The sequence below is a fragment of the Pseudophryne corroboree genome, chromosome 3 (genome assembly GCF_028390025.1).
Source record: "Pseudophryne corroboree isolate aPseCor3 chromosome 3, aPseCor3.hap2, whole genome shotgun sequence".
In the NCBI taxonomy this organism is placed as follows: Eukaryota; Metazoa; Chordata; class Amphibia; order Anura; family Myobatrachidae; genus Pseudophryne; species Pseudophryne corroboree.
In genome coordinates, this window is record NC_086446.1 from 186,537,457 (window position 1) to 186,551,722 (window position 14,266).

At 47.0% G+C, this 14,266-nt stretch overlaps 1 protein-coding gene across 2 annotated transcripts in view; it reads right to left on the minus strand.

Moving 5' to 3' along the window:
• Window positions 1–6,676: 6,676 nt before the first annotated feature.
• POLR3A (RNA polymerase III subunit A) overlaps window positions 6,677–14,266 on the minus strand; it is a 229,662-nt gene continuing 222,072 nt past the window's right edge. For both annotated transcript variants that reach the window (XM_063958705.1, XM_063958706.1), the window contains one exon: window positions 6,677–7,739. In XM_063958705.1, coding sequence (XP_063814775.1) covers window positions 7,588–7,739 — 152 coding nt within the window. In that variant the 3' untranslated portion in view covers window positions 6,677–7,587. The remainder of the gene's footprint in view (window positions 7,740–14,266) is intronic.

Here is a 14,266-nt window from a genome sequence, read left to right on the forward strand (position 1 = left end):
GCAAATATTCCGCTGTGCATCACGCATATATAGAAATGCATCTTTTAAATGCTCTATAGGCAATAATATACTGTCCCTATCTAGGGTATCAATATTTTCAGTCAGGGAATCCGACCACGCCAACCCAGCACTGCACATCCAGGCTGAGGCGATTGCTGGTCGCAGTATAACACCAGTATGTGTGTAAATACATTTTAGGATACCCTCCTGCTTTCTATCAGCAGGATCCTTAAGGGCGGCCATCTCAGGAGAGGGTAGAGCCCTTTTCTTACAAGCGTGTGAGCGCTTTATCCACCCTAGGGGGTGTTTCCCAACGCACCCTAACCTCTGGCGGGAAAGGATATAATGCCAATAACATTTTAGAAATTATCAGTTGTTATCGGGGGAAACCCCCGCATTATCACACACCTCATTTAATTTCTCAGATTCAGGAAAACTACAGGTAGTTTTTCCTCACCGAACATAATACCCCTTTTTGGTGGTATTTTTCATTGCCTCAATCATGTAACGTGTGGCCCTACTGGAAGTCACATTTGTCTCTTCACCGTCGACACTGGAGTCAGTATCCGTGTCGGCGTCTATATCTGCCATCTGAGGTAACGGACGCTTTAGAGCCCCTGACGGCCTATGAGACGTCTGGACAGGCACAAGCTGAGTAGCCGGCTGTCTCATGTCAACCACTGTCTTTTATACAGAGCTGACACTGTCACGTAATTCCTTCCAACAGTTCATCCACTCAGGTGTCGACCCCCTAGGGGGTGACATCACTATTACAGGCAATCTGCTCCGTCTCCACATCATTTTTCTCCTCATACATGTCGACACAAACGTACCGACACACAGCACACACACAGGGAATGCTCTGATAGAGGACAGGACCCCACTAGCCCTTTGGGGAGACAGAGGGAGAGTTTGCCAGCACACACCAGAGCGCTATATATATATATATATATATACAGGGATAACCTTATATAAGTGTTTTTCCCCTTATAGCTGCTGTATTTTTTTAATACTGCGCGTAATTAGTGCCCCCCTCTCTTTTTTAACCCTTTCTGTAGTGTAGTGACTGCAGGGGAGAGCCAGGGAGCTTCCCTCCAACGGAGCTGTGAGGGAAAATGGCGCCAGTGTGCTGAGGAAATAGGCTCCGCCCCCTTCTCGGCGGCCTTATCTCCCGTTTTTTTGTGTATTTTGGCAGGGGTTAAATTCATCCATATAGCCCAGGAGCTATATGTGATGTATTTTTCGCCATCTAAGGTGTTTTTATTGCGTCTCAGGGCGCCCCCCCCCAGCGCCCTGCACCCTCAGTGACCGGAGTGTGAAGTGTGCTGAGAGCAATGGCGCACAGCTGCGGTGCTGTGCGCTACCTTATTGAAGACAGGACGTCTTCTGCCGCCGATTTCTCAGACCTCTTCTGTCTTCTGGCTCTGTAAGGGGGCCGGCGGCGCGGCTCTGGGACCCATCCATGGCTGGGCCTGTGATCGTCCCTCTGGAGCTAATGTCCAGTAGCCTAAGAAGCCCAATCCACTCTGCACGCAGGTGAGTTCGCTTCTTCTCCCCTTAGTCCCTCGATGCAGTGAGCCTGTTGCCAGCAGGTCTCACTGAAAATAAAAAAACCTAAAACTAAACTTTTCACTAAGCAGCTCAGGAGAGCCACCTAGTGTGCACCCTTCTCGTTCGGGCACAAAAATCTAACTCAGGCTTGGAGGAGGGTCATAGGGGGAGGAGCCAGTGCACACCAGGTAGTTCTAAAGCTTTACTTTTGTGCCCAGTCTCCTGCGGAGCCGCTATTCCCCATGGTCCTTACGGAGTCCCCAGCATCCACTTAGGACGTTAGAGAAAAGACTGGAGATTCTGTGTTAAGTATGTGTGTTAAGTATATGTGGGACATTGGCTTAGCGCAGTCATTGTCATATTTTTACTTGTACTATATTGTGAAAAGTGGGTGCCTTTTTCTTGTGACAAGAGACAGCTTTGCTTATATATTGTGCCAATTTGGGACTTTTTCAACAAAATCTGTATAGTACCAACACTAGGAGATCAAGCATGTGCCAAACAAAATATTTCAACCCAATTGGTCTCCCCCACCTCTTCACCCAACTACAGGTTCCATGTTTTAGTAAAATGTGGAAGACATTTAGACTATAGATTTTGTATCGAACACTCAAAGCGGAAAGGCTATCTACTGTGTGTACAACTAACCCTTGTAAAATTTTGTGGACTCTTATAAAGTTAAAATATATTTTGTGATCTTTTGTCTACATATGCTTTGCTGACTGCAAAGCGGTCTATGAATATTTTTTGTTAAAATGTTGATTGTACAAATGCAAATATGTTCAAAAGATTACATGAAACTTCACTTTAGACAACTGGAATGACGAAATACCTATATTATGATTCTTGAGTTTTCCATAAATATTAGAGAATATTATAAGTAGGTATGTAGAGGCCATTTCAATGCTCCATTTATAAGGCAGAGAGGACTTATTCGCAAAGTGATTGCCAGGTAGGGGGAGAAAAAGGGAGTGTGTCACAACCATTTTTACAGCTTCTGCAACATTCGAAGGATCTGTGACCGAGGCTGCGTTGTTGTATAGTAAACAGTTGCTTGGATCGACGAAGCCACCCGAGGGCATCTCAATACAAATCCTCGTGTGTGAGACATTTGCATATGTACAAGATCGCAGCTGTAAATACATTAGCTTACAACTCAGGTCCATAATTTCTATGTATGTAATTGGAAGTAATATCCCTCCACCATTTGCCTACATATTTTATATGCAAAGCATTTTATGGTACAGTAGGTTACTTAAGTCGTCCGTTACTAGACTACAATCAGACGTGTCAGTATATATTTTGTGCCTTTGTTTATACCAAGTAAAATCTTTTTGGCATAATGATGTGTGAGGCACACTACCTAGTGTTCACCATGTGACCCACTGTGGTGGAGTGTGGATGTTATGGTAACCATTAGAATGTTAAATTCAATGCCTACTCACTAGAGTCTATAAAGAACGGTTTCATATACTTTTTTGAAAAAGGAAACACATAGATATTGGCTGTGTATTGCAGTCTTTGGATTGCATGGATGCTGAACATTAGAAAAACATTTCTGTATAAATTAAGTTTTTTTATAAATGGATCAATTGCTTTATAACTCAATATAATCATATGGGAGAACTATAAAAATGTTGTTAGTGGGGCATTGATGGACAGATCATCTAAACTATCTTTCTTGTATGCCGAAGCATGAGAGAAACTCCCCACCTTTCATATCATCCCTTTACAAACATGTAGGCTAAACACCGTATTAGTATGATAATAAAATGATTGGGAGAACACATTAGATGGGATGCTTCCATCTCCGCTTGCTCCTAGATGTGCGATCTCTATACATTATTCCTTTCTGAGGATCATGAACAAGTGCACTATGGTCGGTGTACAGAGTCTTTATCATGTGACACCTTGCTAAAGATGCTTAATAGTTCTAAGAAATTGCTACCTGCTTTTCAATATCAAGAAATCTGTTTAAGTGTATTTTCCCCCCTTCGACAGTTTGTAGCTGGAACGTCTACTTCACCCTCTTGTCCTCACTGTTAATCTCCAGTTGCGGACCTGAATAATATTTGCAATGTCTATAGGTTAGAAAACACGCACTAGAGTATTTGATGAATTATGTCCCATTATGTCTCATACCAATGGGCGTTATTTGGCATTTTGCCGGACAGCCAGAGAGTGACAAAGGGTTGTAAAAACATTGAAATACTGCTTTAAGGGCTATAGCACTTATAACAACAAAGGTGGATTTATGTAAAACCACCTACCTTAACAATATTTCAGGATGAGCTCTTTCATGTTTTCAACATGGATTAGATTGAAGACACTGGAGAAAAACTTGTGTCTCTACGTTTTTTTGTGACATGGGAGACATAGCGCAACGATGTCCTAAGTTTCAGCGTTGAATTTCAAATCTCTTAAGAATACTGAATGGTATACTCTTCGTGTATTGTCTGATGACCCGCAGATTATATTAGACTTGTGTTCTTCTGGAATTATTTTGATGGTTTCTTTTAAGGTTCTTTGCTGGCTCTCCTGTTTTCTTTTTTTTGTGGTATGGCCTTATATTTTACACTAGGTGCTTCATCGCGCCCTACGGGCGCTCTTCACACCGTCGCAAGGGGCTACGCCCCCTTAACCCTTGCATGCCTTTCTGGGGTTCAATATTTGTATTATATGGAGTATTACCTGCATTCCTTTGTTAGTGGTTAAATATTGCACAATGAAAGGGCGTGCGATGGTGAAGGAGGCACAGCCCCTTGCGACGGCGTGAACAGTAGGGGGTCTGGAGGCGCCGTGGGTAGGGGAGGGGCAGGTACGGGTAGTGCAGCGGATGGGGAAGGGGGTCTGGAGGCGCTGCAGGTGGTGGAGGGGTAGGTGCGGGAGTGCCATGGGTGGGGGAGGGGTGGGTGAGTGGGGGGACTGCAGATGGAGGAGGGTGTCTGCAGATGCTGAGGGTGGAGGGGGCAGGTGTGGGGGAAGACATATATGGGGGGTGGATGGTGGAGGGGGTCTGGAGGTGCTGTGGGTGGTGGGGGAGTGGGAGCCACGGGTGATGTAGGGGTTCTGGAGGCACAGCGTGTGGGGGAGGGGTGGAGTGCCGCATGTGGTGGAGGGGAAGGTGCGGAGGTATGGTGCATTGAGGAGGGGTCTGGAGGCGCTGCGGGTACTGTACCTGCCAAAAAGGTAGTTGGAGGGCATGCAGTAACAGGGCCAGGACAGGAGTGACAGGGTCAGAACAGGGGTGACAGAGCCAGGATAGGGGTAACAGGGCCAGCATAGGGGTGAAAGGGCCATGATAAGGGTGACAGGGCAAGGCCAGGGGTGACAGGGACATGACAGAACACAGGGCATGGGAGAGATTGGTATTAGGGACAAAACAGTGGTGACAGACAGATGTGTCTTACCGGAGTCACTGCTGCTGGCTGCTGCTGTTCCACTCCAACCTGTTGGGATCTGCTGCTGGTGGAGACTTGGCATGGCTGACTCTCTCAGGCTGGAGTCCTGCTTCCTCTGCCCGTCAGCATCCCTCCCCCCCTCCTCAGTCACACTGCAGACCTCGCGCAGCTGCCGGGCACTGTGGTAAGGGGAGACTGGGAGTGACTGGTTAGCCCCCAGGAGACACTGCGACTGGAGGGAGGAGGGGGTCATAGCATGCACGTGGCGCGGACCTCGCGGCTGTTGGGCACTGTGGTAAAGGGAGACTGGGAGTGACTGGTTAGCTCCCAGGAGACGCTGCGGCTGGAGGGAGGAGGATGTCATAGCATGCACGTGGCGCGGACCTCGCGGCTGCTGGGCACTGTGGTAAGGGGAGACTGGGAGTGACTGGTTAGCTGCCAGGAGACGCTGTGGTTGGAGGGAGGAGGGGGTCGGAGCCTGCAAGCAGCTCGGACTTCTGCAGCGCTACCCACTGGCTAAAGTACGGAACCTGCACAGCAGCAGGTGCCCCACAAAACTGCAGCTAAGAAGCGTGGAGTGTGCTAGAAAGTGACGCTCCTCCGCGCCAGAGAGACCCTGCTGAGTATGCTGATGTGGGGGGTCAAGCACACAGTGAGCCGGTGCCCGTCTGTCTGTCCGGCATACCCCATCACACACCCCCATACCTCCCAACTGTCCCGGGGTTCCGGCAGCAGAGACGGATATGGGGGGGGGGGGGGGGCAGGGGGTACGTACCATGGGCCCCACAGTTTTAGGGGAACCCCAGGCTGGAGTAGCTCTGTCCCAGCTCAGAAGCTCCCCCGTCCTGCCAGTAACAGCGGCAGCATTGTGCTACAGTCAGCACACGCTGCTGCGTGTTGGCAGGTCTGTGGTGGTGCAGGGAGGCAGCAGTCTCCCTGCTTTCTTCTGCCTGTGCGGGTGTGTAGGGGGGAGCAACCACCCCCTCTGGATTTAGCCTTAGCTGAGGGGCCAAAATTCCATACAAAAAAAAATATCCCGGAATTTGAATAAGGGGGCGTGGCCACGCGTCCCGCGATTAGGGCACGCCCCCAGTCCCACAGCAGACACAGCCATGAGATATGGCTCCCCTGTCTCAAGTGGCCTGGGCCCCCCGGACTCATAATCAGCCCCTGGGGGCATGCCAGCAGCTCACAGAGCGCTGGGCATGACCCCTCACTGACGAAAACGGGGGCCCTCCCGTGAAGCCACGCCCCCTTTTCATTGACCACGCCCCCTTTTTTGCCGAGTGTGTGTGTGTGCCTTCCTTCTGCCTGAGGAAAGCTGGGAGGTATGCACCCCTGTCTGCCTGAGGAAAGCTGGGAGGTATGCACCCCTGCCTGTGCCATTCCCATACCATCTGCTTCTGCTCCTAGTCTCCTATAGATTTGCCCAAATCTGTGACTCATTTGACTAACTCCGCCCAGTGTTGTGACTCCGCCCAGCGTTAGCAAATGAAGCACAAAGTCACAGATCTGGGCTATTATATAAGAGATAATTCCTTAACCTCCTTTTTACGGTTAGTGGGAGATAATGCTTTGTAGACTTGTGACTAATTGATGTTATCAAGATACTTTTTGAACCATTGTAGCTTTCATGCAGATGGTCCCCTGCCCACCCAGTCCCTCACAGCTTGTGACTCCATCAGTAGACTCAACATGTACAGTCAAATAAAAAGCAAAAACAATGAAGTGTAATTCTTTATTGTACACAAAACTAATTTACAAACAGATCCAAAATAATGACATCATCAAGTGCGTTTTCTGAAACATTTTATAATGTCTTACCTCAGCAGTCCTAATTTTACATTCAGTGCAGAGACCAAATTGAGAATAAAGAAATACTTAGTTTGTATTGAGTGTCAATAGAATATGTAAGTCTAGCAAAAGCATTCCACCAGTGCATCTTCATAAATGGTTCAGGATAGATGCACAAGAAAAAAAAGATACCATGCAACAAGTACTGCCAAATACAAGAGGCATAGGAAGACTTGTCCTCAAAACCATTAGTTTCCTGCATGGGAGAAAACCAGAATTGCCTAGGCTTTCTGCTACTCAACAACAGCAAGCCTCTAAAGCACTGCCGTCCTGAAAACAATAAATAATCTAATAAAGTATACCAGCATTTAATAACAACATAGAGAAGCAATGTTGCATAATTCATTATACAAATTCATATATTGTGTTTTATTAACACAGTAATGTGGTTCTTAGACAAATTGCAACACAGTCCATGTGTTTTGGATGCCAAGTGATATATACAGTTTTGCACAGTTGGCTATTTCGTTTCTTTGATTCCATTGTATCTCTAGTCAAACACCTGGTTGGAGGCGTGTAGCTTTTACATGTTAACAGAGCAGCATAATCTGTCGGATCTCTTACCCAGACAAAAGGTAGATCTAAATTTTTCAATACACAACTTATTTACATTTTATATATTACCAACCACCTCTTTTTACTGCCAGAACCAGTTTCTCCAGTAAGCACAGTGCTTAAAGTTAAATCTCTCACCGTGTAACAGTGTCCACTCGTGAAAAATAATAACTTAGAAGAAGGAAGTGCAAAGTGGATTGGTGTTTAATTTGAGAGTGGCTTAGTGCTACGTGCTAGCAATAGGAAGGTGAAATTCTTTGTTGTCAAAGATCAGGGGTCTCTTGGGTGGATTAGGGTCCTTATCTGCTTTGTGTAGGAGTTTAAAGAGCCCAGTTCCAATGTTCATAGGGATGCCCATTATAATGCATTCGGAGACACCTAGAGTGAGAAACAAAAGGCATAAGCACATTTTTTTTTCCATGCTGAGGTGACAAGTTCATTAAAGCTTCACACTCAAGATGACTGTGTCTATACACGTCACAATGTCACACTGTTTATTTTTGAAGGTTGAACACTTTCAGTTTAAGCATGCTACATCTAAATAAAGCCAACAGACTTCACAACTATTGATTTAGGAAGAAACTGAACAAGCCATTAGGTATATTTACGAAACTGAACAAGCCATTAGGTATATTTACAAGGATAATGTAATGAAATGATGATATGCATGTAAATGGTGACAATATGTGGAAAACTAGGTTTTTTTTGTTACGGAGTTAAATCTTTGTCTCATTCAATCCGGGGACACTGGAAACTATGGAGTAAAAATGCAGTCACAGTAGCTTGGGCATCTTAAAATGATTTATTGTCAACAAGCCTAAGCTCCTTCAGTATGTGTCTAAAGAAAGCCCCAAAGGACAGTACTAGGAGTACATAATGAGGGGACAGGAGAAAAAAGAGAGCAATACTGACATTGAAGAAACTATGAACAATAACAGAATAAACAATATAAACAAAAACTGCAAGTAAATGACAGGGAGCCCAGTCTCCCCCCAAAAGACAGAGAAGAAAATCTAAAGCAAGCACCTTTTCTCTACATTTACGGGGAACACTAGAAACCATGGGTATACTGAAGCAGGAGGAGTCCCCTAGTATGCAGAAGCCAGTTACAACCTTAACAAGCCCAAGGACAGGGAAAAAGAGGAGAGAAGAAAAACTGGCACATATACAGATCCAGGTACGCAATCTGCTGCTGAGTGAATGGCTGCATAAGACAAACAAAATTCAAATAAATCAATCAGCCAACCAGGTGCGTAAGGGTGGCCATCCAGTGCACCCCATGGACTCAAGAGAAAAGGATTCTACAGGTGAGAACCAAAATCCCATTTTCTCATTCATCCAAGGAGGAAACTGGAGACCATGGGACATTCCAAAGCTGCCCCCCTAAGGGATGGGACGCTCGTGTTTTGTATGTAAGACCATATGCCCAAAACAAGCGTTAGCACAGCCAAAGATGACAAAGCTGTAGAATTTGATGAAAGCGTGGGCAGGGGACCATGTTGTCGCCTTACAGAGTTGGTACGCAGAGGAACAAGGCAGAGCCACCCAGTAAGTCCCCACAGACTTGGTGGGATAGGCATGCACAGAGGCAGGGCCTGGCGGTCAGGATACAGACACTAGAATCCCGACCACTGGCAACGCCGACAGCTGGAATCCTGCCTAACGGGCTATTCCCACAACACCCATAGAGTGGGAATAGAAACACAGACTTTAATGACAGATAAGAACCACTTAGCCCATCTGGGGGTATATTCAATTAAAGTCAGATCCATTCCGACATGTATTTGTTGGAATGGATCCGACAAACCCTATTCAATCCCATCTAAAAATAAGATTTTAAACCTACCGGTAAATCTTTTTCTCCTAGTCCGCAGAGGATGCTGGGGACTCCGTAAGGACCATGGGGATCAGCGGCTCCGCAGGAGACAGGGCACTATAAAGAACTTTTAGTATTGGTGTGCACTGGCTCCTCCCTCTATGCCCCTCCTCCAGACCTCAGTTAAAGAACTGTGCCCAGAGGAGATGGACAATATGAGGAAAGGATTTTGTTAATCTAAGGGCAAGATTCATACCAGCCCACACCAACCATACCATATAACCTGGAATATACACCACCAGTCAACAGTATGAACAAAAAACAGCATCAGTCAAAGACCGATTCCAACTGAAACATAACCCTTATGAAAGCAACAACTATATACAACTCTTGCAGATTTAGTCCGCACTGGGACGGGCGCCCAGCATCCTCTACGGACTAGGAGAAAAAGATTTACCGGTAGGTTTAAAATCTTATTTTCTCTTACGTCCTAGAGGATGCTGGGGACTCCGTAAGGACCATGGGGTTTATACCAAAGCTCCAAACCAGGCTGGAGAGTGCGGATGACTCTGCAGCACCGACTGAGCAAACGCAAGGTCCTCCTCAGCCAGGGTATCAAACTTGTAGAATTTAGCAAAAGTGTTTGAACCCGACCAAGTTTCTGCTCGGCAAAGCTGTAATGCTGAGATGCCTCGGGTGGCCGCCCAAGAAGAGCCCACCTTCCTAGTGGAATGGGCCTTTACAGAATTAGGTAACAGCATTCCAGCCGTAGAATGAGCCTGCTGAATCGTGTTACAGATCCAGCGAGCAATAGTCTGCTTAGAAGCAGGAGCGCCAACCTTGTTGGCTGCATACAGGACAAACAGAGCCTCTGTTTTCCTAATCCTAGCCGTCCTGGCTAAATAAATCTTTAAGGCTCTGACCACATCAAGGGACTTGGAGTACTCCCAGTCCCCCGTAGCCACAGGCACCACAATAGGTTGGTTCATGTGAAAAGAAGAATCCACTTTGGGCAAAAATTGAGGACGTGTCCTCAACTCAGCTCTATCCACATGGAAAATCAAATAGGGGCTCTTGTGGGACAAGGCCGCCAATTCGGACACCCACCTTGCAGATGCCAAGGCCAATAACATGACCACCTTCCACGTGAGAAATTTTAATTCAACTGTTTGAAGAGGTTCAAACCAGTGAGACTTCAGAAAGTTTAAGACCACGTTAAGGTCCCACGGTGCCACTGGGGTCACAAAGGGGGGCTGGATGTGCAGCACTCCCTTTACAAACGTTTGGACTTCTGGGAGAGAAGCTAATTCCCTCTGAAAGAAGATAGATAAGGCCGAAATCTGTACCTTAATGGAGCCTAACTTCAGGCCCATATCCACTCCTGTCTGTAAAAAGTGGAGAAATTGGCCCAGATCGAAATCTTCCGTAGGAGCATTCTTGGCTTCACACCAAGAAACATATTTCCTCCAAATACGGTGATAATGCTTTGCCGTCACCTCTTTTCTAGCCTTTAGTAGAGTAGGGATGACCTCCTCCGGAATACCTTTTTCAGCTAGGATTCGGTGCTCTACCGCCATGCCGTCAAACGTAACCGCGGTAAGTCTTGGAACACACATGGCCCCTGCTGTAACAAGTCCTCTCTGAGAGGAAGAGGCCACAGATCTTCTGTGAGCATTTCCTGAAGATCTGAGTACCAGGCCCTTCGAGGCCAATCTGGAACAATGAGTATTGCCTGCACTCTCCTTTGCCTTCTGAGTCTCACAATTTTTGAGATGAGAGGAAGAGGAGGAAACACATAGACCAACACCCATGGTGTCACTAGTGCGTCTACTGCTACTGCCTGAGGGTCCCGTGACCTGGCGCAATACCGTCGAAGCTTCGTGTTGAGGCGTGACGCCATCATGTCTATTTGAGGAATTCCCCAAAGACTTGTTATCTCTGCAAAAACTTCTTGATGAAGTCCCCCACTCTCCTGGATGGAGATCGTGTCTGCTGAGGAAATTTGCTTCCCAGTTGTCCACTCCCGGAATGAAGACAGCTGACAGAGCGCTACGTGATTTTCCGCCCAGCGAAGAATCCTGGTGGCTTCCACCATCGCCACTCTGCTCCTTGTCCCGCCTTGGCGGTTTACATGAGCCACGGCTGTGACGTTGTCTGATTGAATCAGAACCGGGAGGCCCCGAAGAAGATTCTCCGCTTGTCGTAGGCCGTTGTATATGGCCCTCAACTCCAGTATGTTGATGTGTAGACAAGCCTCCTGGCATGACCATAGTCCCTGAAAATCTCTTCCTTGTGTGACTGCTCCCCATCCTCGGAGGCTCGCGTCCGTGGTAACCAGAACCCAGTCTTGAATGCCGAACCTGCGACCCTCTAGAAGGTGAGCACTCTGCAGCCACCACAAAAGAGACACCAAGGCCCTGGGGGACAGGCTTATTTTCTGATGAATTTGAAGATGGGACCCGGACCACTTGTCCAGAAGGTCCCACTGAAATGTCCTCGCATGAAACCTGCCGAAGGGGATGGCTTCGTAGGTTGCCACCATTTTTCCCAGTACTCGAGTGCATTGATGGACTGACACTCTTTTCGGTTTTAACAGGTCTCTGACCATGTTCTGGAGTTCCTGGGCTTTTTCCATCGGGAGAAAAACCCTCTTTTGTTCAGTGTCCAGAATCATGCCTAGGAACGATAGCCGAGTCGTTGGAACCAATTGTGACTTTGGCAGATTGAGAATCCAACCGTGCTGTTGGAGCACTTTCAAGGAGAGCGACACGCTCTCCAGCAGTTTGTCTCTCGATCTCGCCTTTATCAGGAGATCGTCCAAGTATGGGATAATTGTGACTCCCTGCCTGCGCATCTCTGCCATTACCTTGGTGAAAATTCTCGGGGCCGTGGAAAGCCCAAACGGCAACGTCTGAAACCGGTAATGACAGTCCTGTACAGCGAATCTCAGGTACTCCTGATGAGGAGGGTATATGGGGACATGAAAGTATGCATCCTTTATGTCTAGTGACACCATAAAATCCCCCCCTTCCAAACTTGATATGACCGCTCGGAGCGATTCCATCTTGAATTTGAACTTATTTAAGTACAGGTTTAGGGATTTTAGATTTAAAATGGGTCTGACCGAACCATCCGGCTTCGGGACCACAAACAGGGTTGAATAATACCCTTTTCCCTGTTGAACCAGGGGAACCTTGACCACCACTTGCTGTTGACACAGCTTTTGAATTGCAGCTAACACTACCTCCCTTTCCGGTGGCGAAGCTGGCAAGGCTGACTTGAAAAATCGGCGGGGGGGGGGCACCTCTTCGAATTCCAGCTTGTAGCCCTGGGAAACAATTTCGATTGCCCAAGGATCCACTTCTGAAAGGACCCAGATTCGGCTGAAAAGTTGAAGACGTGCCCCCACCGGTGCGGACTCCCTTAGGAGAGCCCCAGCGTCATGCGGTGGATTTTGTAGAAGCCGGGGAGGACTTTTGCTCCTGGGAGCTAGCCAACGCAGGTGTTCTTTTTCCTTTACCCTTACCTCTGGCAAGGAAAGAGGAGCCCCGACCTCTTCTGGCCTTATGCGACTGAAAGGAATGCATCTGATACTGTGGAGTTTTCTTTTGCTGTTGGGGAACAAAAGGTAAAAAGGTAGATTTACCCGCGGTAGCTGTGGCAACCAGGTCCGCGAGCCCCTCCCCAAACAACACTTCACCCTTGTAAGGTAAAACCTCCATATGTCTCTTGGAGTCTGCGTCACCTGTCCATTGGCGGGTCCATAGAGTTCGTCTCGCAGAAATAGCCATGGCATTGGTTCTGGAACCCAGCAGCCCAACGTCTCTTTGAGCGTCCCTCATAAATAAGACTGCGTCTTTAATGTGAGCTAATGTTAATAAAAATAGGATTTTGGTACTTACCAGGTAAATCCTTTTCTTTGAATCCATAGGGGACACTGGAGTACTCTTGGGATATGGACGGCTTCCGCAGGAAACAGGGCACTGAATATTTAAATTTACAACTCTCCACCCCTCCATATCCCAGAGTACCTCAGTGTTTTTTACTGAGCCGAACAGGAGCTATAGAGAGGTTGACAATGGAGAATCACATATAACATAACGGACAACAATAAAGTTGACACATAACGTTACTGACAACTAAACAGTTGACACCATAACCGATAGAACTTTATAATTTGAACCAGTCGGTGAAAGTGTGTTACCATAAGATCCCCTGAGCTTACCACAAACCAGGTGAAACTGCTCTGGGTGGGCGTCCAGTGCCCCCTATGGATTCAAAGAAAAGGATTTACCTGGTAAGTACCAAAATCCTATTTTCTTTTTCATCCACTAGGGGTCACTGGAGTACTCTAGGGACGTACCAAAGTTTCCCTTGTGGGCGGGAGAGCTGTTTGGCACCTGTAACACTATGCGGCTAAAGCTAGATGGTGATGCCGAAACATATCAAACTTATAAAAGCGCACAAACATGTGCACTGATGACCATGTAGCCGCACGGCAAAGCTGCGTCGTAGAAGCTCCACGACCAGATGCCCATGAAGCTCCCACAGAACATGTGGAATGAGCTGTTACTGATGTAGGCGGCTGTAACCTAGCATGAAGGTAAGCCTGATGTATAGTCAGTTTTATCCATCTGGATAAGGTCTGCTTAGAAGATGGCCAACCTATCTTGGCAGCATCATAGAGAACAAACAACGTATCCGTCTTACGAACTGTAGACGTTCGGGACACAAACGCGTAAAGCGCGTACCACATCCAGAGTTCCAGAATGTTCTGTTAACACAGGAACTACTATTGGTTGATTGATGTGAAAAGATGACACTACCTTTGGTAAGAAAGCGGGATTCGTCCGAAGTTCCGCTCTGTCATCATGGAACACCAAATACGGTGGCTTGCATAACAAGGCACCCAAATTTGAAACACGCCTTGCCGAAGCTAAGGCTAGAAGAAAAATTGTTTTCCAAGTGAGAAACTTTATATCCACTTTCTGTAAGACTGTAAGAAATCTAAAACCAGATTCAAGTCCCATGGCGCTGTAGGTGGAATGAATGGAGGCTGTACTCTGAGGACACCTTGCAGAAAGGTGTG